Consider the following 26,564-nt stretch of genomic DNA (forward strand, 5'->3'; position numbering starts at 1 on the left):
GTGGTCCTTCTCTCACCCCTGTTCCAACCCCACTGGCCAACTTGTTCATCTAACATGCCAGAGCATAGTTCTACATACCAAGGATGCTATGTGAGACGTTCCCATCTCTTCCCTCTGATAGACAGCCTCTCACATGTCAACTTGCCGCGGAGGCTTCCCATGGCTCTTGGTAGCAGCCTCTGGCCTGCCGCTTTCAGACCCTTCCCCACCTTTTTTCCCCTTAATCTCATTACTCTGCATTACATTTCTTCACAGCATCTGATACATTTATTTATGGTCTCTTTACCTCTTCCTGCCCCCAGTAAGTAGAAAAGCATGGGGATTTTGCTCATTAATACATCCATATTAATATTTATATTAAAATTCATACTAATATATAGAACCTGGAATAATACTTTGCAGGTAGACAGTACCCCTAAGTATTTGTCAAATTCTTTTGTCATCTCTTGAATTACTTATATGACTAAAGCTCTTGGTGCACTCATCACGTTTTAGTATTTCTCCCGTGTGTGGTAACTTTAAGGAATATAAAATCATGAACTATATGCCAGATTGCTGCTTTACTTTAGGTTCGTGGATGAAAGACTGTAAGGTCTATACTGAGCCAGGAGGGTATAGATCAGTGATAGAGTGTTTGATCAACACATGTAAGGTCCTGGGTTCAGTACACATAAATACACACACACACACACACAATTTTTTTTTAATTTATTTTATATGTATGGGGTGTTTTGCATGCTGTGTACGGCTGTGCACCATATGCATGCAGTGCCTGTGGGAGCCAGAAGAGGGCAATAGATCCTCCCACCCCCATCCCCACCCTTGAACTAAAGTTACAGACAGCTATGAGCCACCACGTGGGTGCTAGGAATTGAACCCAGGTCCTCTGGAAGAGTAGCCTGTGCTCTTTCCAGCTCACTAGTCACCACAACAAGCTTAAAGATGTAGCTAGAGTTTTCCTGCCTTGCCCACAGTCAGGACAAATCTTTGTCACCCGCCAGTCCCACAGCCGCTCAGACCCAACTAAGTAAACACAGAGACTTATATTGCTTACAAACTGTATGGCCATGGCAGGCTTCTTGCTAACTGTTCTTATAGCTTAAATTAATCCATTTCCATAAATCTATACCTTGCCATGTGGCTGGTGGCTTACCGGTGTCTTCACATGTTGCTGGTCATGGCGGCAGCTGGCAGTATCTCTGCCTCAGCCTTCCGCTTCCCAGAATTCTCCTCTCTCCTTGTCCCACCTACTTCCTGCCTGGCCACTGGCCAATCAGTGTTTTATTTATTGACCAATCAGAGCAATTTGACATACAGACCATCCCACAGCATAAAGATATTTATTTGATTATTTTTAGATGTTTAAAATTTGAGTTTCCAGTTTATAACAAAATCCTAATACTTCATAAACTAGGTCTAAAAGAAGACTTAAGATTCAAGAGGAAAAAGTAGGTTGAAAATTCATCAATGAAGAAAGATTTTTATTTGATAGAAGGCAATTTTTATTTTATTTTGACTTATTTGATGTAAGATTTTAAGGTCATAGTAGGAATAAATAATCAAGTGCATATAATCTTAATAATTTATGCATATTCATAATTTAAGTATATGAATAAAATATAATTATTGCCAAGTGTTACAAAGAAAGATTATGCAAATGTATTTTTAACCAGCTAGTATTTAGAAGGCATTCTGTTTGGTAGTGTAAGACTACAAAGATGCTCCAGTGACACACACCTTTAATCCCAGCACTTGGGAGGCAGAGGCAGGGGGATCTCTATGAGTTCAAGGGCCAGCCTGGTCTACAGAGCGAGTTCCAGAATAGCCAGGGCTATACAGAGAAACACTGTCTCAAAAAGCCAAAAAAAGAAAAAGAAAAAAAAGAATACAAAAATGGAAAGCGACTTGGTGTCAATCTCAAATAACCCAGAATTGTATAGGGCAAACAGTAACTATAAGAAAATATAGTGCCCATGTGTAGAACAAAACCGTTTCTGGTTCGGGGAGGTCGTCGGTGATAGTGGCTCTGATGATGGTCTAATGCTACAACCCGTGGAGTAAGTGTTCACTGCGGTGGGGGTCCTTTCTGAGGTCAGGGCTGGCTGTTAAATTAGCAACTTCAAGAGAGAAAGGACTCAAACTCTACATGATTGGGAGTCAGTTGTTTTGTTTGTTTGTTTTTAGAAGGGTAATGTTTTGTATTTGTTTTCCTAAATCTCCACTGGTCCCACATCTTGAAGAGAACCAAAGAGTTCTGGAATTTTCCAGAGGTAAACCCTATGGGCAGTAACTCCCTTCACATCCCACAGTCCAGTTCCCAAATGACCCTTGTCCTTCCTCCTTGCTGGGGATGGTGCCCCTCCCTTGTATGGGAGTCAGGCCCACGCATGTCCGTTCTGTTGTTACTGGTCTTTCCTCCTTCCTCAGAACGTCACGTAATAACTGCTTCCTCCTCATCAGTTCCCTTCCTCTCAACTAGACCCTTCCCATTACGTCCATGAACCAACCCCACAGTCCCAGATCAACAGGGACCCAAAGCCCTCCTCCATCTGCCTAGGAATCCCTGTCCTCACAGTGGCCAGACTTCTCAGAATCTGTGGAGCTCCTGGCCTGCATTTCCTCCCCACATCAGCCACCCAAACAAGGAAGGCTCCCGAACATCCTCGTGACCTCTATGCAGCTGAGCCCTGGGCCTTCTACCTTTTCCTTGTTCTTTTGGCGCGTTTGATCCTGTTAGTGGAACCAGCTGCTGTAAACTTAGTGTCTCTGGCTTCCCTGATGCTGAGCTCACTGCATTTCCTCCCACTTCTGAGTGTCTTCTCGGCCTCCTTGAACAGAGAGCCTTTCCTGTTGGACCTTTTAATACAGGAGTGTGCCTGGGAGAATGATCGAAAAGGTCATGGGGGCAAGCAGGGCCATACTGCTGGAGTGTTGCTATGGATACTAATAAAAACCTGCATGCTTTGGGGTTAGGGAGACAGATCTGTTGGTAAAGTGCATCTCCTTGCAAGCATGAGGACCTGAGTTCGGATCCCCCAGAAGCCACAGGCAGAGCTGGCACACATGTGTAATCCCAGGGCTGGAGAGGCAGAGACAGGTCAACCTAATCTAACCACAACAGTGAGTCCCAGGTTCAGTGAGCCACCTCCAGCCGAACAAGGCTGCAGAGTGACAGAGGAAGACACCACACATCAACCTCTGACTCACACACACACACACACACACACACACACACACACACACACACACACGTGCACAAGCATGTGTGTGCGCACACACGGACATACACTGACCCCACCCACGGAAGATGCAAGCCTGCCTCTGTGTGTGTGTCACATAGTCACGGTGGGGCCTGTCGTCACGTCACTCTCTCTGTTACTGTTAAGGAGCGACGAGCATTGAGAAGTATGACCTCCGTACCAACATGTGGACTCCCGTGGCAAACATGAACGGGAGGAGGCTGCAGTTCGGGGTCGCCGTGTTAGAGGACAAGCTGTTCGTGGTCGGAGGGCGCGACGGACTGAAGACCCTGAACACTGTGGAGTGCTACAACCCCAAGACGAAAACCTGGAGTGTGATGCCGCCCATGTCCACGCACAGGCACGGGCTTGGTGAGTGGATCTGCAGACCGGCTCACTTAGAAAGCCAGGCTGCTGCCGCATTTTCACCCCCTGGACCAGGCAGAAGACCGATGCGTGGGCTCAGACGGCTCCCGTTGCCAAGCATCCCTCATACCTGAGAAGCAGGAACCGGAGCACAAGCACTTACATAAACGTGGCAACAACTGGTACAGCAGAAACCACGGGGTCTAAGGGAGCTAGCAAAGCATCATGGGCTGACAAATGCTCTTACATTTGTGCTTTGTGTGAGCAGTTGATGTTATGTAACCTAGTGAAAATACTCATTAAAACTAGCGGTTTTTAGTTCCATATGCATATGAAAAACAATAGTGATAAATGGTATATATGTATATATATATATATATATACATACATACATACATATATGGTTTTTAAGCAGAAGTGAGTGAATTCACACACATACAAAAATTTATCATAATACAGACATTTTATTCTATTTTTTTAATGTGTCTATTTTTTATGGTGTTTTTTTTTTTTTTTTATGTACACCACTTGTATGCAGTGCAGGGGGGCAGATCCCCAGGAACTCGAGTTCTAAATGGTTGTGAGCTGCCATATGGGTCCTGGGAATTACACCCCAGGCCTCTAGAAGAGCAGCCAGTGTTCCTAACTGCTGAACCATCTCTCCATCCCCTCTCCTGTCAGATAGCTCACTGAGCAGACGATGTTGCCTAGAGTGTACATCCCGTGTTCTGTCGATTCACGGGGTCTGCAGGGTCACACTAGGAAAAAGAGCTTCTGGCCATGTCAACTTAGCGCGGTCTGGAAAAGGTCTGAAACCTCTGCGATAATTTGATAGGTCGTTACAGAAGATGGGTGAGAAGCCGTGAAAGCAGGTTGAGTCTAGATCACGTAGGTTTATAACTCCAGAGCACCAGGGTCGGGGCTGCCACTGAACTAGCTCTGGAAATGAAAAGAAAGCAAGGCACATTCTTTATCCTGCAGGAACTGATGGTGCATGAACAGGACAAGCGAATTTGGGGAACGCTGTCTTCTCTAGTGAAACGAGAAAGAATTATTAGCTAAGAGCGGAGGGATGCAGACATGACACTGGGGTTTGATGCGCGCATGCATCACCAGCTTTTGCTGCACAACAAGCCACTCCAGAGCGTAGAAGCTTTTTGTTTTGTTTTGAGACAGGGTCTCATTGAGTCCAGGCTGGCCTCAAATTCACTATGTAGCTGAGGCTAGCCTCACATTACTCATCCTCCTGCCTCCACCTCCCCAGCGCTGAAACTGCAGGCCTGTACTGCCACATCTGGCTCAAACGCAGAAGCCTAAAGCAGAGGTGAATTGATACAGGTCCTGGGCTTATGACTTAGCCGGTCAGTGTGGCCCTGGCTGGTGTGGATGGGCTCCGGTGCTTTGGATAGTCTCTGTTGGTTTTCATCGATCTGTGCGGGCCGGATGGTGTAGGACGGTCTCGTCTGCATGTCTGTGGCAGCATCACGGGGTATCCACAGCAGTGAGGGAAGGTGAGCCCCGGTGGAGGTTCCCATACCTCTGCTTTCACCAAGTTTACTAACGTCTCACTGGCCAAAAGAGGCCACGGTCAAGCCCAGACTCCCACTCTTTCTAAGAGGAGGTGCAGGGCAACGCTGTGAAAACCATAAAGTCAGAGTCTGCGGCCATATTTTCACCTTATTACAGCTTGGAAAAGGTTTGAAATGGCTACCATAAAGAATCTGATAGGGCCTAATAAAAATAGATGGAAAGGCTGTGCCCAAAGCTAGCACCCAGAAATGAACACTGTCTGGGAATAGAGATTGGCGTGCTGGGAGGTTCGGGAAAATATCAGAGGGCCAGGGGCTCCACAAGATGAGCTCTTATCCCAACACAGGTCCTCTTTATGAAGCCACTATGCCAACCGGGCAGTGGTGGCGCACACCTTTAATCCCAGCACTCGGGAGGCAGAGGCAGGCGGATCTCTGTGAGTTCGAGGCCAGCCTGGGCTACAGAACAAGTTCCAGGACAGTTAAGGCTGCACAGAGAAAGCCTGGTTCAAAAATAAACAAACCACCATTCTGGTAATCAAACACAGGGATGTGTGCATGCTAGGGCAAGCATCCTAAAACTGAGGTATACCTCCATCCTGGAAAATATATTTCAATAATGAATGAAACCTGTAAAATTAGGTTTACCATAAACTCCAGGATCATTGTAACTGATTTGTATATCCCACCACCACCACCACAGGGAAAGAAACAATTCTAATTTAGGGTAAATCACCAGTTTGACAGCAGCCTAGTTTACATAATGAGACCCTGTCTCAAAACACAAGGACAGGCAAACAAGAAATCCCCACCGGACTCTCCACACATTCAAAACAAGATCTAAAGTCCTTATAAGGGATAAGGTCGGAAGCATCCTTTCTGACTCCCTCATCTTCTGTCCTCTCCCTTCAGTTACCTGCTCAGCCAGATAGACGACTGGGGTACCCCAGCCACATTCCGCACCCCTCAGACCTTCCACACACTGTTACCATGCCGCACCTCTTCCCCTGTACACGCTCTTCTGATTCATCCATGCTTCTGCTCGTGTGTCGTCTCATCATACAGGTCTCCTTGGCTCTCGCTAACCCGGCTTCCATTGGGCCATTGTTTAAATCGGCACATACCCGATGCATATGTCATATCTGTCTCCTGGTTAAAACAGGGTACTGATCCACAGGGGGCACAGCCCTTTCCTCTATGTCCTAGGGGCTGCCTAGAACTTAGTGGAGACTTAGAGGCGTTTGCTGAATGAATGAACAAATGCTCTGACTCTCTTCACTGATGGTGACACCAATAGGCTGTGGTATTGAACAGCTCCAGGAAAACCTAGGATCTGAAGTACTCAAGGGGAAAGAACGAAAGCATTGAGTATTGAAGAATGTTCTAATAATGGCAGTGTGTGCCAATCTGGCAGGGTCTTAAAATAACTTTCCACTATTGCACCCCAAAATACTGCCTAAATTTCAGGAAAAGAAATTTAGAGCCCCATCTGCCCCAGGAGAGCCCTGTTTGTATAGCCTAAGCAATACAGCTGTAGCCTAAGTTTGTGATCAGTCACGTTTGCATGTTTCCGATTCCTTGCACTTAGGTTTTAATTAAAGTACGTGTTTTGGACACACCTCAAGCCCTCCCTCTCTCCTGTCCACTTGCAGGCGTGGCCGTATTGGAAGGCCCCATGTACGCAGTTGGCGGGCATGACGGCTGGAGCTACCTGAATACGGTGGAGCGCTGGGACCCTCAGGCTCGCCAGTGGAATTTCGTGGCCACTATGTCCACCCCGAGGAGCACAGTCGGTGTGGCCGTGCTGAGTGGAAAGTAAGGAGCTATCTGAAGTTCTAGTTCAGTCACAGTAAGCACGTTCGTTATTGCACAGAGAAGTACTTCGAGCGAGCTAGCGAGAACTTTCCAGTAACTTCTGTCCATGACAGCCCTAATAGCTCAGTGCTAAGCTGAGCTTCATCTGATGTTCAGGGACCACGCATTTCTAGTTGGGAGTGAATACATTTTATGAAAATATCCACTATTGAATTGTACAGCGACAATCTGGTGGTTTAAATACCTTTAAAGTACTACAGTGGGTTGGGGAGATGTTTGTAGTTAAAATGTTTGCTGAATAAGCGTGAGGACCAGAGTTGGGTCCCTAAAACCCATACCAGAGGGGCATTGCAGCCCACCTGTCATTCCAGCCTGGAAAGGCAGAGACGGCATCATCACAGCAAGCTGCCAGGCAAGGCTGGCCATATCCAGGAGCTCTGGGTTTGATTGAGAAACCTGCCTGGACAGGTAGAGGAGCAATGGAGGAGGAGGATACTTGATATCACCCTCAGGCTCCACGTGCACACATGAGTACCCACAAACCTGGGTGCCCACATACACACACACACAAATGTGCCTAGGCGCAGATACGAAAAATGGAAAGATGGATACATAAATTTACGAATTAAAATACTGTGATCGCTCAGTGCCCCCCTAAAAACCTCTCTCCATCATTTTCACTGCGTTATCTTCCTCTTGTGCCTCTTCTTTCTTACCTCGGTAGACTGGTGACCCCAGAATGGCTCTAAGAAAAGGTGTTTCTGCTGTAAATAAACAGTTATACAGCTCTCACAGCTCTCTGTTACGTGAGGACTGAATACAAAGCCTTTTAACCCAGTCTTCCACCATAAGACAAATCCCTGATGGCTTGTAATTCACGTCTTTGTCTAGTTGCTTTGCGCTCTCACTTACAGAAAGAGGGAGGAGGGGAGGGTAAAACAGACCGCACAGACACTCGTGGAGTTGGGATGTAAGAAAAGTAAGATGAGGCCGGAGTGGCGTACATCCTTAGCTCCAGCACTCAGGAGGCAGAGGCGGAACTCGGAGTTTGAGGCAACTTTGAAGCTGAAGCAGGTTTGGTCTGCGTAATGGGTTCTAGGCCAGCCAAGACTAGAGTGAGAGACCCTGGCTCAAAAAACCAAAGGGAAAAAAATAGAAAATATTAACAAATATTGTCCTATATGCCTAAGCTCTTAGTTCCTCAGGACTCATTTGTTAAATCCTTTGTGTTATGGTTAAGTGCCTCGTGGGCAGAGAAATCATTTTTTAGATGGATATCATCTAATTGGTAGCATATCTTCTTCCTTTCTTTTCTTTCTTTCTTGCTTGCTTTTTGTTTTTGTTTTTCCAAGACAGAGTTTCTCTGTGTAGCCCTGGCTGTCCTGGAACTCACTTTGTAGATCAGACTGGCCTCGAACTCACAGAGATCCATTTGCCTCTGCCTCCCAAATGCTGAGATTAAAGGTGTGCACCACCACGCCTGGCGTATATCTTCTTTCTTAATGTCGCACAGCTTCAGCCTGCCACATCAGCAGTGGCGCCTCAGTTCAGTGAACTGTCGTCGGAACAGCCTTTCTGTGCGAGTCCGACCCCAGCACTCTTTCTTGTTTGTCGTTTCATTTGTTCTTTTGCAGACTTTATGCAGTTGGTGGTCGTGATGGGAGTTCTTGCCTCAAGTCAGTCGAATGCTTTGATCCTCACACTAATAAATGGACACCGTGTGCCCAGATGTCAAAAAGGCGAGGCGGCGTAGGCGTAACAACCTGGAACGGACTTCTCTACGCTATTGGAGGACACGATGCTCCCACATCCAACTTGACTTCCAGACTTTCAGACTGCGTGGAGAGGTAATTTCCCGTGAAGAAAAACTAAGAAAAAGCAGAAAGAATTAAGTTTCTCACACTTCCAGACAAAGTAATAATTCTATGCTGAGCATCCATCCGGTGCTGTATGGTCTCTATGCAGTTCTGTGAACTCTGGATCCTCTGCTCTGGCTATCTCTCCACCTGCCTCCCAACTGCCTACTTGGATTCTTGTCTCCTCGAAAATTACCTTGGGGTTGAGCACATAATGCATCCACTGAGATAAGCCTTTTTTGGGTAGCTGTTTTGTACTGAAAAGTAAAGGAGTTTGATGAATCTCAGAAAGAATGAGTTAGGGGCTGGAAGCCACATAAGAAGTGGAAAGGAAAGGGACATATCTGGCCCATTTTGATGGACAATGAAATAATAGAAAATGATAAAATGAAAAGCTCATATAAGTCTTAAAGGCTTAACCAAGGCATCCATGACACTCGGCTTTTAGGTCAGGTAGAGAACCTACCAGCAGTGAAGCTGTGGGTGGCAGCTTGGCTCTTCATATAATATTTTGCATTTAGTTTAAGGACAAGAGACAATTGAGTGCATTTTAGAGGAAGAACACTAGACTCATGTGTGAACACTCCAACAGAAAAGAATATGGTTCCCATGGGAAGTGAGGGGCAGCTGTGTGGCCAGAGAGCAGGGTGGTAGGAAAGTACCAGGACGGGACAGACCGCGTGGAGAGGGTCACACAGAGAGCTGGAGCATTAGTAACAATTTTAGATTTTAAAAAGTAATATGAGTGGCTCAGTGGCTAAGAGCACTGAATTCTCTTCCAGAGGTCCTGAGTTCAGTTCCCAGCAACCACATGACAGTTCATAACTGTCTGTAACGGTACCCCTTGCGATCCGATGTCCTCTTCTGGTGTGTAGACATACGTGTGCAGACAAATACCCAAGTATAAATAATAAGTTTTAAAGAAGAATATGAAATCAGCGAGTGCCAGAAAGGGCGAGCAGATCCACTTTTTTAAGGTTAGAATTATTTACTTATTAACTAAATGCCAAGAGGACCAGCCAGACTTAGAGTCCAGGCTGGCTCGTCCTACCAAACAGTCTCAGATAACAAGCAGACCTGGTGTTGATGTGGAAGGCAGGTAAGTTACAGCTGCATCTCATCTGTAGTGGAAAGAAGGTAATTCCAACTCTTCTCCTTGCATGTAATGATCCAGGAAGGAGATCCAGGAGTCTTTTGTGTGATTTGTTCCACCAAGGAAAAGATGGGTGTTGACACCAGAAACATGAGAAGCAATATGGCATGTTAGCATGAAGTATCTACCCTTTAAATGATGTCACTGAAGAGTTCTAGTTGAAAAGAATGAGAAGACCAAAACGGTGGACAGCTACTGTAATTGAGGGTAGAAGTCATCTTGCACAGAGCTTAATACATTGCTTTGCCCACATTTTCAACAGGGACACTGAAGCCTTGAAGCAGTTTTACCATTATATTCATGTTGAGTTCCTAAGTGTTCTGTGTCTACTAAATGAATCTACAGCACCGTAAGTCAGAAGTTTTTAGGAAAATACTGATCTTTTTCTTTAAAATGTGTTCAACATATTTATATCACAGATAAGGCAGAAGATAGATAAATGTTTTTATACAAAATATTTCAAGAGCAATGTCAGCTCCAGTTGTAAAACTTTCTTCCAGATATGATCCCAAAACAGACATGTGGACTGCAGTGGCATCCATGAGCATTAGCAGAGATGCAGTGGGGGTCTGTTTACTTGGTGACAAGCTGTATGCTGTTGGGGGTTATGATGGACAGACCTACCTGAACATCGTGGAGGCTTACGATCCCCAGACAAATGAATGGACCCAGGTATGCCATTCCATTGTTCATTATCTCACTTCTCTCATGGTGCGAAAACAACTCTTTTGATAAGACCCTCTCGACTTCATCCAACGTTGACATGGATCCCACAAATCTAGGGGCTGGAGAGATGACTCAGCTGTTAAGAGCATCTGTTGTTCTTGCAGAGGACCCAAGTTTGATTCCCAGCCCTTGAAAGGAGGCTCACAACATCCTCTAACTCCAGTTCCAGGGGATCTGACGCCCTCTGCTGGATTCTGTTGGAACTGCACACACATGGTACATATACATACATGCAGGAAAATACTCATACATGTAAAATAAAAACAAAGCAATCTTTTTTAATGAAATAAAGTTGCCTCTTGACTAAATATGAAAAAATGAGGCAGTGTCTAATTTTATAACAAAATCCAAATTCCTTTGAAGTACAAATTAATATTCAGATAAATTATTATGAACTACCATTCATTGAAGAAATGTTCTAGCAGTGGTAGAGCTGACAGGACTGCAGGAGGGCTGTACTAAAGGGAAGAGGAAATCATAGAAATAAGCAAGGCTGGTAGTCAGAAATATTTGAACAGTTTACCCATACATGAGTAATAATTTTTAAATACTCAATATTTTGGAAGCATGTTAAATTTCTGGTTATGATCTAATAAACATGGCAAACCTAAATTATGTTAACAAGTTAGAAACTCAGTGTGGCGAGCTTATTAACAAGAGACTTCTCCCTAACCATATCTCATTCTGGAGAAGCCCCATCTTTTGGGAAAAGCATGGTGTCAGAAGCATTAAGCCACTGGTCACATTGTAGAGGTAATCAGGAAGTATAGAGCAATAAATACTGATGCATATTTTAGTCAGTGCTTTATTGCTGTGAAGAGATACCATACAAAATAAAGCATTTACCTGGGGACTTACAGTTTCAAAGGGCTAGTCTATTATCATCATGGCAGGGAGCGTGGCAGCATGCAGATAGGCATGACCCTGGAGCTGAGAGCTTTACATCCTGATCCATAGGCAGGAGAGAGAGAGAGAGAGAGAGAGAGAGAGAGAGAGAGAGGAAGAGGGCCTGGTGTGGGCTTTTGAAACCTCAAAGGCCACTCCCAGTGACACACATCCTCCGAGACCACACCCATTCCAATAAGGCCACACCTGCTCCAGCAAGACCACGCCTCCTAACAGTTTCCAAACAGTTTCTCAGCTGGGAATCGTGCATGCAAAGACATGAGGAGCCATTCTTATTCAAAGCACCACAGTGTCCCATCCTTTATCCTTTTAATTCAGTCTAGGACCCAAACCTATGGAACGAGCCCACCCACATTCAGGGTGGGTCTTCCCTCCTAAATTAAGTCTCTGGAAATGCCTGCTGTGGATATCACTCTATGTAAATAAAACACTGATGGCCAATGACCAGGCAGGAGGTAGGTGGGACAAAGAGAGAGGAGAATTGGGGAAACAGGAAGAAGGAAGAGGGAGACTGGAGCGACCGCCAGGAGAAGAGCATGTAGAGACGCCGGTAAGCCACCAGCCACGTGGCAAGCTATAGATTTATAAAAATGGGTTAATTTAAGATAAAAGAACAGTTAGCAAGAAGCCTGCCATGGCCATACAGTTTATAAGTGATATAAGCGTCTGAGTGATTATTTTATAAGTGGATTGTGGGACTGCGGGGCTTGGGGAACCTGGAGAGAAGCCCTCCAGCTACAAATGCCCTCACAGACATGTGCAGAGGTGTTTCCTATGTGATTCTAAAATACAGTAAAATTAACGATGAAGATTAACCACAGAGCAACTTGGGGACAGGTGACAGTAAGAGTATAAAAAGGGAGCTTAAGTTTAAAAAAAAAAAAGATAGCATAGAATAAGAGGTTCTATTATATGACTTCAGTAAATGAAAGGACTCAGTGGAAGGTATAAAAGGTAAGTGTTAACCCCACAAAGGCCAGGAGAAAGACCAACAGCCCAAATCATGACCAAATTAATTAAAGCAAGCTTTTTCATTTGTGTACATGGGCTGCCTCTCCCTAAGGTGGGGTTCAAGACATCAGCTTTGGACATAGATAAGAGAAGGGTTTTTACAGTTTGAGAGTAGGGGGTTTCCAAGTGGGGGCCTTGGCAGGCAGATAGGCAGAGCTACAGATGAAGAACACAAGCACAACAAATTAGTCCCAGCAGCCTCCTGAAACAAAGACAGGGTTGAAAGGTGGTCATAACAAGTTGGTCATAACAGCTCTTCGAAACAGAGGCATAGTTGCAAGATGATCATAACAACCTCCTGAACCGAATGCATGGTTGCTGTTTTCTGGGACCATTTGTGGTTGAAGTTACAGGTGGGGCACAGCCCAATCCTTGAGAAATAGAGATGTAATCATAAGCAGGAAGGAACCTCATTTGTCTTTACTGTTAGTCAGTAATCTGTAGCCACATAGCTGTCTTGTTTAGTTTCAGACTTGTAGTACCTGAAAAAGAACTGCTTTTATTTTGGTATGTTAACAAATGGATAAAAAAGACATTTATAGCAGGGCTGAAACGGGATCACAAAGTCTACAGCCACTGTCTACCCCACTGCTAGTCTTGTCCCAAAGCAGGAAATGTTTGCATTGTATTTAAAATGTTGTCTAAACCGACTGACTGTCTGGTTGTCATGTCACTCACCTTTTACACTGGACACTTAGAGGCTTCGTCCAACACCTGTGTCTTGTTTCTTTTTCAGGTTGCTCCGCTGTGTCTCGGAAGAGCTGGAGCATGTGTTGTGACTGTGAAGATATGACTTCATGCTTTGCTCTCTAAGTGATGGTGCCCTCTTCCTTTATTAACATAAGGGCAGTCCTACCAGTGGATTCATTTTTAGTGAACGTGCAATGCCACATTCCTGGGCACAAAGTGCCTCATTTCAAAATGAAGATGTTGGAACAATGGAGGAAGGAATGGATGGACCAGGATGAGATATACTTCATCGCTTAGTAAATTAAAGCTATGCTGCTGGACTGGGATCATACCTTATTGATATACAGTATGAAGACAAGTGCACTGCCCCAGAACAATCCATCACTAACTGGGAATTTCATCTATTTTTAGTCAGGCACATTTTATTCACATCATCCAAGGTTATTACCGTACAAACATATAAACCTCTAAAATAATACTTTATAAATTTGTCATACATGAGCTTCCATACTTTCTATTGTTTAATCAAACCACTATTTTAATGATATACTAAAGACTATGCTGTCTAGTTTTTTCAGGTACAATGATATTAAATATGCTCTAGTTGTGAGTTATATTACTAAAATTGATTTAACCCGAGAATAAACGAAAACACTTAATGCATTAAAAATAAGACTGACCAAATAAAAGCTTGGTAGGATCTCTAGGTCCTACTGAAGTAGCCATTCCATTCCATCTAGACCCACCAAGAGCTGTGTGCGATGGACTACGACTGAAATTAAAGCAGGACGCTTTACAGAAAGATATGCAAGTTTATGTAGAGCAAACAAATGCTATAGCCTCTCTAATGCTCTTCCACCTAACTAACCAGTGTTTGATGACGTGGGTTTCTTTTCTTTCTACTGCAGAAGATTGTTTGGGTCTGTCCTTTTGATACTGATGCGGCTGTTCGGCAGTTCTTACATTCTGTCTGCTGCTGCCGTCTGTTTCTCACCTTTAGACCCACTGCGTTAGGGACCCATTGTGCTTTGTAATCAAAAAATGGGGGGGGGGAATGTGCTAATTGACTATTTAAAAAATCAGTTGAAAGTGTTTGTTACTCAAAATTTTGTACATTTGTAAACTCTAATTACATACATGAATGTTAATAGTCTCAGTGAATTGTTTATTGTTTGTAAAATGCCCTGGGCAGTAATAGTGTATGAAATTTCCTTTAAGGTAGAAGTCATTACCTTAATATAATATGGATGTAAACTGAAGCCCCATCTTTCAAAGTATGTTATGATTAATATATTCTTATTTTATATTAGGATAGCCTTATTTTAGTTGCTTTCTTTAAAACATTACCTTAATATAATATGGATGTAAACTGAAGCCCCATCTTTCAAAGTATGTTATGATTAATATATTCTTATTTTATATTAGGATAGCCTTATTTTAGTTGCTTTCTTTTAAAAGTGAAACACAGTCCCTTTTTATTGAACTGACTTTGTTTTTTGTTTTTATTCTTTGAGACAGGGTCTCATTGTGCAGCCCTGGCTGGCCTAGAACTCACTATATGGACCAAGTAGGCCCTGAACTCACAGTGATCCTCTGCCTCTGCCTCCTGAGTGCTGGGATTAAAGGCATGCACCTCCAAGCCCAGCCAGTTCCTTAATATTTAAGGAAAAGTTTGCTTAAAACACTCATAGAATTGTGTGTACATTTTGCTTTAGGAAAGTAAACGTGTAAAGTATAACATTTCAAATGTCTGAATATTGAATTACGTCATACCTTGAGTGAACCGTAAACAAATATATTAAAATAAGCATTAATTCCAAAAAGTTATATAACCTAGACAAGATGGATAAATTCCTAGTTACATACAAATTATAAAAACTGACTGAAGAAGTGAAAAAAATCTGTGCGGATCTATAACAAGTAAAGAGCTCAAGTCAGTAATCAAAGAAATTCTTAAGAAAAGCAATGAATGTCATCTTCTACAGAGTAGGGGGAGATGATTGTTTTAATTGATTTTTAAAGTATTTAATAACATACAGTAGCCTTTCATGGTTTAAAAAAAATAGTTAGGAAGCAGAGCCTTCCCTTAAAAGGCTTTTCTGAAACCCCCCAGCTAACAACACAATGAGAGAATGAAACCTTCACCTCTAGGGTCAAGAAAATGTCTCTTCTGAGTGCTGGCCGACGCTGAACTAGAGTTCTAGCCAGAGAAATTAGAAAAAGAAAGAAATAGAGAATTCGGATTTTAAAAAAGTAAAACTATCTTAACAGACAATATAATCCCTACATTTTAAAAAGACTAAGGAAACCACACCAAAAAAACCAGCCTAGCTAACTAAAGTTTCAGAAATGTTGCTGTGTGTAAGATCTCCAAAAGCCAGTTATATTTCTATTATACGAGCAAAGAAAAGTGATTAAAGATTAAAGAAGCAAGGCCATTTATAAGACGGGGAAAATGAAACCCTTGAAATCTGTTTACGGAGGAGGTGGCACATGAAGATTGTCCAGACGTTCCTGAAATAGAGAGGATGTAAATACCCGAAAGGCATCTTGTGCTCACAGGTGGGGAAGCGTGTTGAGAAGACACCAGCCTCGCCGCCGTGTTGACAGAGCTGGTGCACTCCCTACAAGACCCCAAATGAATTTCTTGCTGGATTGAGGCAGTTAATCCTAAAATGCACATGGAACCGTAAGACCCAAAAGGACCAATAAAACAAGCATCTTTAGTAATGGGGGTGTGTGGGGGACTCAGAGTTTCCGATTTCTTTTTTTTTTTTTTTTTTTTTTTTTTTTTTCCTTTTTTGCAAAGCTACATTAAGCAAACCAGTGTTATACTGATACATAAGTAAACACGCAGTTCAACAGGATGGAATAAAAAGTCGGGAGTAACTTTGGAAAGTGCATTAGTCTCACTGATTTCCAGCAAGGATGCCAAACCATTTAGGAAAAATGTCCACATGGAAAGAATAGAGTTCGGCCCTTCAGACTGTCCGCAAAGTTAATACAAAGTGGATCAAAAATCTAAATCTAGGAATTAAAGCCACAATACCGAGAAGGAGGCAGATATACCCTTGGTGACCTTGGACTTAAGTACTGTTTCCTGGATAGGACACTAAAACCACAAGCAATAAAAATCAGCTGGACATCACAGACCTACTCACCTCTCAAGAGAGTGAAGGTAGGCCAGGCGTGGAGGTACACACCTTTAAACTCAACACAGAGGCAGGTGCCGCATCTCTGAGTCGGAGGCCAACCCAGTCTGCGTAGTGAGACTGTCCTGTCCTAAGAAAAGAGAGGAAGGAAGGAAAATGAAGGGGCTTGAGAGACGGCTCGGTGAGTGAAATTTGCTTCACGTGCTTCAGGACCTGAGTTTGAGTGCCCAGGAACCCCGTTTTCTTGAGCAGGCATGGCTGTAACCCCAGCAACTGTTGTACCCGGTTCACGAAACCCCCAGAGACCACCAAGGGGCCGGTTTCCGATGCAAGCACAGAAGGGTCCTTTTATTCAGGTTCAGCCTGGGCCACCGTACAACAGATGGAAGGAAATGTGGCGGCGGCCACGAGCCCAGGTGTAGAGGGTTTTTATAGGGAAAAATCACAAGCCGGGAACTGGCAACTTGGGATTGGGCAGAAGGAGCAAGGTGATTTTTTTTAAACTCTTGGTCCAGACTTTGGGTGCAAAACCACATTTTGAAACCATTGGGATAGACTTTGGGCAGGGAGCTATAACCCTCTGGACTTTTCAGCAGGATTATCTAGATATCTTCAAGGGCCATAAACCACAGACAGGATCTTGTTAAACTTTCCTGTATAAACAGCAGACAGGATGTCTGCAGAAGGATACTGTTCTGTACCCCTTCAAATTATCATGGCACATTCCTGAGGTCCTTCCTAGAACTGAGTACAGCAGGTGATCTGAGATGTGGCCTTTTCCCTAAGATGGAGCCTGTAAAGTTAAGTCTAGACCTTCACACAACTAGGGAGCAGATCCCAGGAGTTCGCTGGCCCATGAGCCGAGCACAAAGCAAGCTTCCGGTCAGGTGAGAGGCCCTGTCTCAAGGCAGTAAGGCAGAAAGAAAAACACCCAATGCCCAGCTCAGACATGCCCAGAATTACACACACACACAAAGTGAAAAGACAACTCAGGATAGAAGAAAAGAGTTGCAAATTATATATCTGGTAAGGGTCTATAATTCAGACTATAAAAGGAATTCAGACATTCAATACCAAAAAGACGATCCAATCAGAAATGTGCAAAGGACGTAAGTAGACCTTTCCAAGAAAGCGATACAAAGGACAAGCACCTAAGAAGATGCTTCCCATCACTAGTCATTATGCAAATCCACAGCGCAGTGGGATAGGGCTTCGCCCACTCTAGAATGACTGTAATTCTAAAAGCAGACAGTGGGCGTTGGAGAGGACACGGAGGACATGTTAAATGGTGCAGCTGCGGCAGCTTGCTGCGCTACCTGCTGTGTGAACCCAGCAATCCCAATCCTGGCTGTACACCAAAAAACTGAAAACCTGTTCAAACAAAAACGTGCACACAGAAATACAGGCAGCAGCAGTAAGCGTAACAACCGGAAGGTGGAAATGGCCCGAGTGTATGTCCCCGAGGTGGTGGCTGGATGAACACTGTACACATACAAGGGGACGTATTCAGCCATAGAGAAATAGAGTGCTGATGCACGCGCTGCATCTCAGATGAACCCTGGCACCGTGCGCTAAGTGAAAGACGCCAGACACAGAGGCTGTGCGGTGGATGAAATGTCTGAGATAGACAAAAGCATACAGAAAGCAAACTGTACGTGGTCAGAGACTGACTGAGGGACAGTGGGATGCGGGCACTTCATGAGTAAGTTATCCCTTTGGGGATAACAGATCTGGAACTACTTTCTGGTGATTGTTTCACAGTGGTGACGGTACCAAGTGTCACTGGCGGTAAACTTTATCCACGTCTTACCACAGTTCTTAAAAAGCTTTATTAGAGAGCCAGGCATATATACCATTAATCCCAGCACTCAAGAGGCCCAGGATCTGTGAGTTCAAGACAAGCCTGGTCTGATTAGTGAGTTCTAGGACAGCCAGGGTTATACTATGAGACTGTCTGATATAGCAATTAGATAGATAGATAGATAGAGAGATAGATAGATAGATAGATAGATAGATAGATAGATAGATAGATAGATGATAGACAGATAGATAAATGACTTTATTAAAGACACTACATATTTTTTGAAATGTCATAACAAAACACATTACTAGGATTAAAATTCTGGATTTATAAGCATCCAAAGAGGATTTTTTAAATGTAGTTTTTAAATAAGTGAATTTTAGAACTCTGACAAGAAGAAAGGTTCTTTAGCTCTTTAGTCCAAGAAGAGAGTGAGGTAGAAGTTGATTGGGGGCATCATGACGACTTGACCCCCACTTCTGTCCCCGGCCCCAGGTTGATAACTTCCTCTGGACGAATGTGGCCCAGCAGACCTCTGAGTCTGAGGCCAGCCTGGACTGGGACATGTGGGAAACATCAAATCAAAACATGCTTTGATTTGATTGCTTTGCTTTGTGGACACTAAACCATACTTGTGTTGTTTTAAATGGTTTTTATATTATTGTGTTAGTATTACTTGTTAGAATAAGTTTGTGTCCAAAACGTAACATGCAGGCTACTCAGTTCTGACACGAAGCAGTTACCCTCAGTACACTGCTCAAAAGCAGGTGGGGTGGTTTAGTATTTCTCGTTTTGGATAAATTCTACTCAGCAGAGATCTATTACCGCTCTGTGTGAGAGCAGTAATGTGCATGTGTGTGTGTGTGTGTGTGTGTGTGTGTGTGTGTGTGTGTGTGTGTGTGTGTGTGCAGGTACACCCATGCACCCGTGCATGCACAGAGGCCAGAGGTTGAAGGCTGATGTCTTCTTCAATCATTCTCCATAGTCGTCTTTCACTGAGCCTTGAGCCCAGCCATTTGTCTAGATTGTCTGGCCAGCAAGCTCTGGGGACCCTCCTGCCTCCACCTCCTCCTCAGCTGGCTGCTGTGCCTGGCTTTTCTTGTAGGTCCTGGGGATTCGAACTCAGGTCCTCATGCTTACATAGCAAACACTGTACCAACTGTGCCATCTCCAGCTGCTAAATGCCACTTTTTAAGACAGTAAAAAAGGTGGCATTAAGAATTCAACTAAGGGGCCGGAGAGATGGCTCAGAGGTTAAGAGCACTGGCTGCTGCTCTTCCAGAGGTCCTGAGTTCAATTCCCAGCAACCACATGGTAGCTCACAACCATCTGTAATGAGATCTGGTGCCTTCTTCTGGCCTGCAGGCATACATGCATACAGAACACTGTATACATAATAAATAAATAAATCGAAAGAAAGAAAGAGAGAGAGAGAGAAAGAAAGAAAGAAAGAAAGAAAGAAAGAAAGAAAGAAAGAAAGAAAGAAAGAAAGAAAGAAAGGAAGGAAGAAAGAAAGAAAGGAAGGAAGAAAGAAAGAAAGAAAGAAAGAATTCAACTAAGAACCAGAGGCAGAGGCATCTGGAACTCTGTGTTCAAGGGTAGCCTGGTCTACAGAGCAAGTTCCAGGACAGCCAAGGCTACACAGAGAAACCCTGTCTCCCGGGGCGGAGGGGGCGGGGGATTCAACTAAGGAACTGTTTGAAATTAAGACCTCAACTAAAATTTGTAAATGGCTCTCTTTAAGGTTACACGGTTTTGTAACTGTATGATGAGCTGAGTTCAGCAACGGTGTGGATGGAGTCGGGTTGGTGGACCCCACGTCCTTGCTCCGAGGCAGCCGGAGTGATGAGTTTAGGGAGAAGCTGCCCTGCAGAGAGAGAGAGCTGTCTCTGGGCAGCGACAAGAATAGCTGTGCCGTGCGAGAATGTCAGAGAGAAAAACGCCGGATAACAGGTTTGGCGAAGCTGACCTACTTACACGATTCTGTGTCAGAAACTCAGTGGCAAAGCTGCGGAGGATACGAGGGGAGGAATTCATCCCACAGAGACCCTTTGCCTCAGAAACTCTCCAGTCAATAGGACTCTGTGCTGCTGGTTTTGTGTGTCACCGTGACACACGCTAGAGTCATGGGGGGGGGGGGGGGAGAAGGAGCCTCCGCTGAGGAAATGCCTCCTTGAGATCAGCTGTAAGGCATCTTCTCATTTGGTAATCAGTGGGGGAGGGCCCGGCCCATGGTGGGTGATGTCATCCCTGGGCGGCTGGTCCTGGGTTCTGTAAGAAGGTGGGCTGAGCAAGCTAGGGGAAGCAAGGCAGTAAACAGCTTCCCCCTCCCCACCCCCGCTCCCCACCCCACCCCCCCATGGCCTCTGCATCAGCTCCTGCCTCCAGGATCCTGCCCTGTTTGAGTTCCTGTCCTGGCTTCCTTCAGTGATGAACAGCCATAGTGAAATGTAAACCAAATAAACCCTTTCCTCCCCAACTTGCTTTTCGGTCATGGTTCTCATCACAACAACAGAAGCGTTAACTAAGACAGACTGAGCAAAAAGCTAGGGGCTAACACAAATAGATCCCAAAGCAAAGGAGAAGACCACGTTAGTTCCTTCAGAGTTTACAGGAGTAGGTTTTATATTTATTTTTATTTAGCACGTATTCGTATATTTATATTTAAATATATTTATATTTAGCATGAGTCCCTAGTGCCTTCTCATAATAAGCTCTCACTCACTTTGTATGAACATAAATATGAAGGAGGTTTGATGTTTGGGCTGACTCATACCCAAGGCAGTGTGATAACTAACCAGTGTGATAACCAGAGCTGGTACACAGAGAGACCCTGTCTGAAACACAAACAAACAAAAGGTGTCAGATGAACCCCTTTCAAGAGGAATAGTAACAGAGGTCTGGTTTCTTTCCTCACAAATGCCCCAGTGTATGGACATTTTACTCACTACTGGGTGGTGGGAAGGTCACACATGGAATATGGAAGGGTCGAAATAATAACTAGTCATTACAGGACATGGGGAAACCAGGCTGGGGCTGAGCTGGAAGCTCCCTCCCTCCTGCTGACTAGCTTCCACGGTGTGAAAGGTGCTGTGAGGGCTGCTGGGGGAGAAAAGTCACCATCTTAATCCAGCTAACATGCCACACCACTAACAAGCCAGGTAAGGTGTGTCTGCAAGAGCAATGGTGACCATGACAGAGCTGACAGCCTCTTCTCTGGTCGGATTTCAAGACCGCTCCAGGAAAGGGAATCCGTGCCGGGTACCGTAAACCTCCTCGGAAGCCAGTGGCGGGGATGTCTTAAGCCCTGGTGAGAAATCTACTGTTATTTCGCTAAGTGGTATTGTGCCTGTCACATACTACTGCCTTCTGCAAATTTGTACACTCACAGATCGGTGCTGCGTTCGCTCGCTCGCTTGCTCGCCTTTGGCCAGAGAAGCTTCCTTTTGCAGTGGACAGTGGTTACTGCAGAGACTCGTAACTGAAAACAAGCCACTGTTGGACGCTCAGTCCTAAATAGGATATTAGTAGCACCCTTCCAAGGCTCAGTGGACATTGCAGAAGAGGGAACCTGAAGGGTGTGATAAGGGGATGGCGAGCTGGCTTAGCAGGTAAAGGGGCTTGTCGCCAAGCCTGAGGACCTGAGTTTGATCCCCAGGACCCACAATGTGGAAGGAAAGGACCAGCTCCCAGAATTTGACCTCTCACCTCTACACGTGCACAGGGGCATGCATATGTGCATGTATGCATGCACACACAATAAATACATATGTACATACATTAAAAAATAATAATGCACGAGCCAGAGGCAGTGTTGAGGAACACTGTCTTCCAGGCCTGGCACATTCATTGCAGCTCATGAACTCAGCATCTGGACCACCTGTACAACTCGGGTCTCCTGAGTAACAGCATTTTTTTACATACATAAGGAGGACACATTTATAAAAAGCTCCCTAAGAAGGTATTTGTCGATTCCCCTTCACCGCAGGTCTGAAGTGAGGGATGGGATTCCCACACCGGCCTACGTGAATAACCGCTGGGAGCTGTGCACAACCACCCCCCCTCCCCGGCGTGAGCAGCGGGAGCCCAGGCGAGGTCCGACTCGGATTGCTGCTTGCCATCGATGCCGCCTTGTCCTGGAGCTTGACTCGGAAGCCAGCCGGGTGTCGTTTCGTGATGGCCGGATTTCTCGCCAAAGGACTCTAGCATCCATTCCGCCTCCTTGGAGCCTCGGAACCGGAGTCCGGAAAGTGACGCCCAGCTTATGCCGAGATGTCGGGGATTGGAAATAAAAGAGCTGCTGGAGAGCCAGGCACATCTGTGCCTCCAGAGAAAAAGGCAGCTGTTGAAGATCCAGGAACCACAGTGGAAACAATTAAGCTCGGGGGTGTCTCTTCAACGGAGGAGTCAGACATTCGAACACTGCAATCCAAAAATCGTAAGCTAGCAGAAATGCTCGATCAGAGACAGGCCATTGAAGATGAACTTCGGGAACACATTGAAAAACTGGAGCGACGCCAGGCTACGGACGATGCCTCACTGTTGATTGTAAACCGGTACTGGAGCCAGTTCGATGAAAACATCCGTATCATCCTCAAACGTTATAAGATCTGGACCAAGGTTTGGGAGACCTCCTCACAGAAAGGAAAGCCCTGGTTGTCCCAGAACCTGAGCCTGACTCTGATAGCCATCAGGAGCGCAAAGACGACCGTGAGAGAGTTCCAGTGAAGAGATGGAGTCACAGCTTCAGGAGCGCGTGGAGTCCTCCCGCCGTGCTGTGTCCCAGATTGTGACTGTGTATGATTAATTGCAAGAAAAGGTGGAGCTCTTGTCCCGGAAACTGAACAGCGGAGATAACCTGATAGTGGAGGAAGCAGTACAGGAGCTGAACTCTTTCCTTGCGCAAGAGAATGTGAGGCTCCAGGAGCTGACAGACCTCCCTCAGGAGAAGCATCACACCATGTCTCAGGAGTTCTGTAAGCTGCAGGCTAAAGTAGAGACAGCTGAGTCAAGAGTGTCTGTCTTGGAGTCCATGATTGATGACCTGCAGTGGGACATTGACAGAACGGGTGAATTCAAAAGGCTATAAGGTATATGGAGCGGGGAGCAGTCTCTATGGAGGAACAATCACCATCGACGCCCGGAAGTTTGAGGAGATGAATGCAGAGCTTGAGGAGAACAAAGAGTTAGCTCAGGACCGACACTGTGAGCTGGAGAAACTTCGCCAAGACTTTGAAGAGGTCACTACACAGAATGAAAAGTTGAAGGTGGAGTTGCGGAGTGCGGTGGAGGAAGTGGTTAAGGAAACCCCGGAATATCGCTGCATGCAGTCACAGTTTTCTGTCCTGTACAATGAGAGTCTACAGTTGAAAGCCCACTTGGATGAGGCTCGGACTCTGCTTCATGGCACCCGGGGAACTCACCAACGCCAGGTCGAGCTCATTGAGCGAGATGAGGTTAGTCTGCATAAGAAGCTGAGAACTGAAGTAATCCAGCTGGAGGATACCTTGGCCCAGGTCCGCAAAGAGTATGAAATGCTGAGGATAGAGTTTGAGCAAACCCTTGCTGCCAACGAACAAGCAGGTCCCATAAACCGGGAGATGCGGCATCTCCTTAGCAGCCTCCAGAATCACAACCACCAGCTGAAGGGGGAGGTCCTGAGGTATAAGCGGAAACTGAGAGAGGCACAGTCCGACCTGAACAAGACGCGGCTGCGCAGTGGCAGTGCCCTCCTGCAGTCTCAGTCTAGTACTGAGGACCCCAAGGATGAACCCACAGAGCGAAAGCAAGAGTCTGAGGACCTGTCCACTCATCCTTCAGCATCAAAGGCATCTCAGGAGGAGGCCAGTGAAGTTAAGTCCAAACGAGATGAAGAAGAGAGAGAACGAGAAAGGAGGGAGAAAGAAAGAGAGCGAGAACGAGAACGAGAAAAGGAAAAGGAGAGAGAACGAGAGAAACAGAAACTGAAAGAGTCAGAAAAAGAGAGATTCTGCTAAGGATAAAGAAAAAGGGAAGCATGAAGATGGGAGGAAAAAAGAAGCAGATGTTATCAAGCAGCTGAAGATTGAACTCAAGAAAGCACAAGAGAGCCAGAAGGAGATGAAACTGCTGCTAGATATGTATCGCTCTGCCCCCAAGGAGCAGAGAGACAAAGTGCAGCTGAGAAGAAGTCGAAGGCTGAGTTGGAGGATCTTAGGCAAAGACTCGAGGATTTGGAGGATAAAGAGAAGAAAGAGAACAAGAAAATGGCTGATGAGGATGCCTTGAGGAAGATCCGGGCAGTGGAGGAGCAGATTGAACACCTACAGAAGAAGCTAGCCATGGCCAAGCAGGAGGAAGAAGCACTCCTCTCTGAGATGGATGTCACAGGGCAGGCCTTTGAGGACATGCAGGAGCAGAACATCCGTTTGATGCAGCAGTTGCGGGAGAAGGACGATGCAAGCTTCAAGCTAATGTCAGAGCGAATCAAGTCCAGTCAGATCCAGAAGTTGCTTAAAGAGGAAAAGGAGGAGTTGGCGGACCAGGTGTTGATGCTGAAGATGCAGGTGGATGCCCAGTTACAGGTGGTAAGGAAACTGGAAGAGAAGGAGCACCTGCTTCAGAGTAATATTGGCACCGGGGAGAAGGAGCTAGGCCTTAGGACTCAGGCCTTGGAGATGAATAAGCGTAAGGCCATGGAGGCAGCCCAGCTTGCAGACGACCTCAAGGCACAGCTAGAGCTGGCTCAGAAGAAGCTGCATGACTTTCAGGATGAAATCGTGGAGAACAGTGTCACCAAAGAAAAGGACTTGTTCAATTTCAAACGAGCCCAGGAGGACATATCTAGGCTTCGAAGGAAGCTGGAGACCACCAAGAAACCAGACAATGTGCCCAAGTGTGATGAGATTCTGATGGAGGAGATAAAGGACTACAAGGCACGGCTGACCTGCCCCTGCTGTAACATGCGGGAAAAAGGATGCAGTGCTGACCAAGTGTTTCCATGTTTTCTGCTTTGAGTGCGTGAAGACTCGCTATGACACCCGCCAGCGCGTGTCCCAAATGTAATGCTGCTTTTGGTGCCAATGATTTCCATCGCATCTACATTGGCTGATCACAGTCAAGACAGAGGAGCTGGCTAGGCAAGCACTTACTCATTAATCACCAGGCCTCTACCTCTTCTCACCTTGACAGTTGGCCGACTCCCTTGCTCCTCAGACTTGTCCACACTCTGCTCTCCAGTACTGTTGCTTGTCTTCCCATCAGCCTTGTTTGTGTACGCTCAGATTTTTCAGCGTTTTCCTCTTGGGCCTCTCCTATTAACTTGGATTGCCCATTCCTCCTGAAGAAGTCAGGTTGATAGTTTTGACGTTGAGGAGAGAATACAGGTAGAGTGAACGTATGCTATTATGCAGGAGAGAGCTTTTAGAAATAAGCTTTCTTTGGGCCCAGACTTGTTGATTTGGGTAGTAAACCTTTTCTTAACTTAGGTTATAAAATGGTATAAAATTGTGATAGTCTCTCCTGGAAAGTTTGAAGCCTTAATGAAATTATATCCAGGATAATTCAATCCATTTCCCACTTCTACCAAAGTGACTTCTAGGGTCACTTGGATTTCTTGCTAAGGTTATTTATGTTTTAAGAATTCAGGTACTTAATAGCTTTTTAATTTCTTAAGGCCATAATAATATCAAACATGACAGCCCTATGTTTTTTACTGAAATCAGATTTAGAACTTAAGAAGCATCTGGAATGAGATTGTGAAGAGATCTGGGTAGTCTGGGAATGCAGGGAGGTGTTGGCGAGCTATGAATTACTCTCATCTGTCTCTCCAGAGGGATTGCATGATCCCTGTTTTCCAGAAGATTCTCAGTAATGTTTCTGTAGGATTTTAATACATTCTATATACTTCAATTAAAGCAGGATTCAATTTGTTTAAAAAAAAAAAAGAAGGTATTTGTCACAGTCTAAAGTAAAACACAAGATTCAAAAATAGGAAGAACTCACAGCAGACACTAGTATGGGATAAGACTTAGGAAATTATTAGATGAATCATCCTACTCAAAATAACAAAAATAGGTGGGCACTGGTGGTACACACCTTCAATCCCAGCACTCAGGAGGCAGAGGCAGGTACAGCTCTGAGTTCAAGGCCAGCCTGGTCTACAGAGTAAGTTCTAGAACAGCCAGGGCTGTTTTACAGAAAAACCTGTCTCAAAAAACAAAACAAATCAAAGTATCTGAAAAATATGAAATATGTTTTCTTTAAAACATCAAAGGGAAGTCAGAACATTGAGGATTAGGAAGAGAAAAATCTAAATGACAGAAGAACCTAGAATGGTGGG

General features: G+C 45.0%; 1 protein-coding gene and 1 pseudogene across 4 annotated transcripts in view; both read left to right on the forward strand.

Annotated features, from left to right (window-relative positions):
• Klhl5 (kelch like family member 5) overlaps positions 1-14,774 on the forward strand; it is a 69,540-nt gene extending 54,766 nt beyond the window's left edge. For 3 of the 4 annotated variants that reach the window (XM_037209044.1, XM_037209045.1, XM_037209043.1), the window contains exons 7-12: positions 3,387-3,611; positions 6,787-6,949; positions 8,584-8,796; positions 10,221-10,307; positions 10,459-10,630; positions 13,338-14,774. In XM_037209044.1, coding sequence (XP_037064939.1) covers positions 3,387-3,611; positions 6,787-6,949; positions 8,584-8,796; positions 10,221-10,307; positions 10,459-10,630; positions 13,338-13,394 — 917 coding nt within the window. In that variant the 3' untranslated portion in view covers positions 13,395-14,774. The remainder of the gene's footprint in view (positions 1-3,386; positions 3,612-6,786; positions 6,950-8,583; positions 8,797-10,220; positions 10,308-10,458; positions 10,631-13,337) is intronic. The other variant, XM_028882225.2, reaches the window with a different exon arrangement.
• Positions 14,775-22,318: 7,544 nt separating this feature from the next.
• LOC114702012 lies at positions 22,319-26,153 on the forward strand (annotated as a pseudogene).
• The last annotated feature ends 411 nt before the right edge of the window (positions 26,154-26,564 follow it).

Source organism: Peromyscus leucopus, chromosome 10 (assembly GCF_004664715.2).
Source record: "Peromyscus leucopus breed LL Stock chromosome 10, UCI_PerLeu_2.1, whole genome shotgun sequence".
Taxonomy (NCBI): Eukaryota; Metazoa; Chordata; class Mammalia; order Rodentia; family Cricetidae; genus Peromyscus; species Peromyscus leucopus.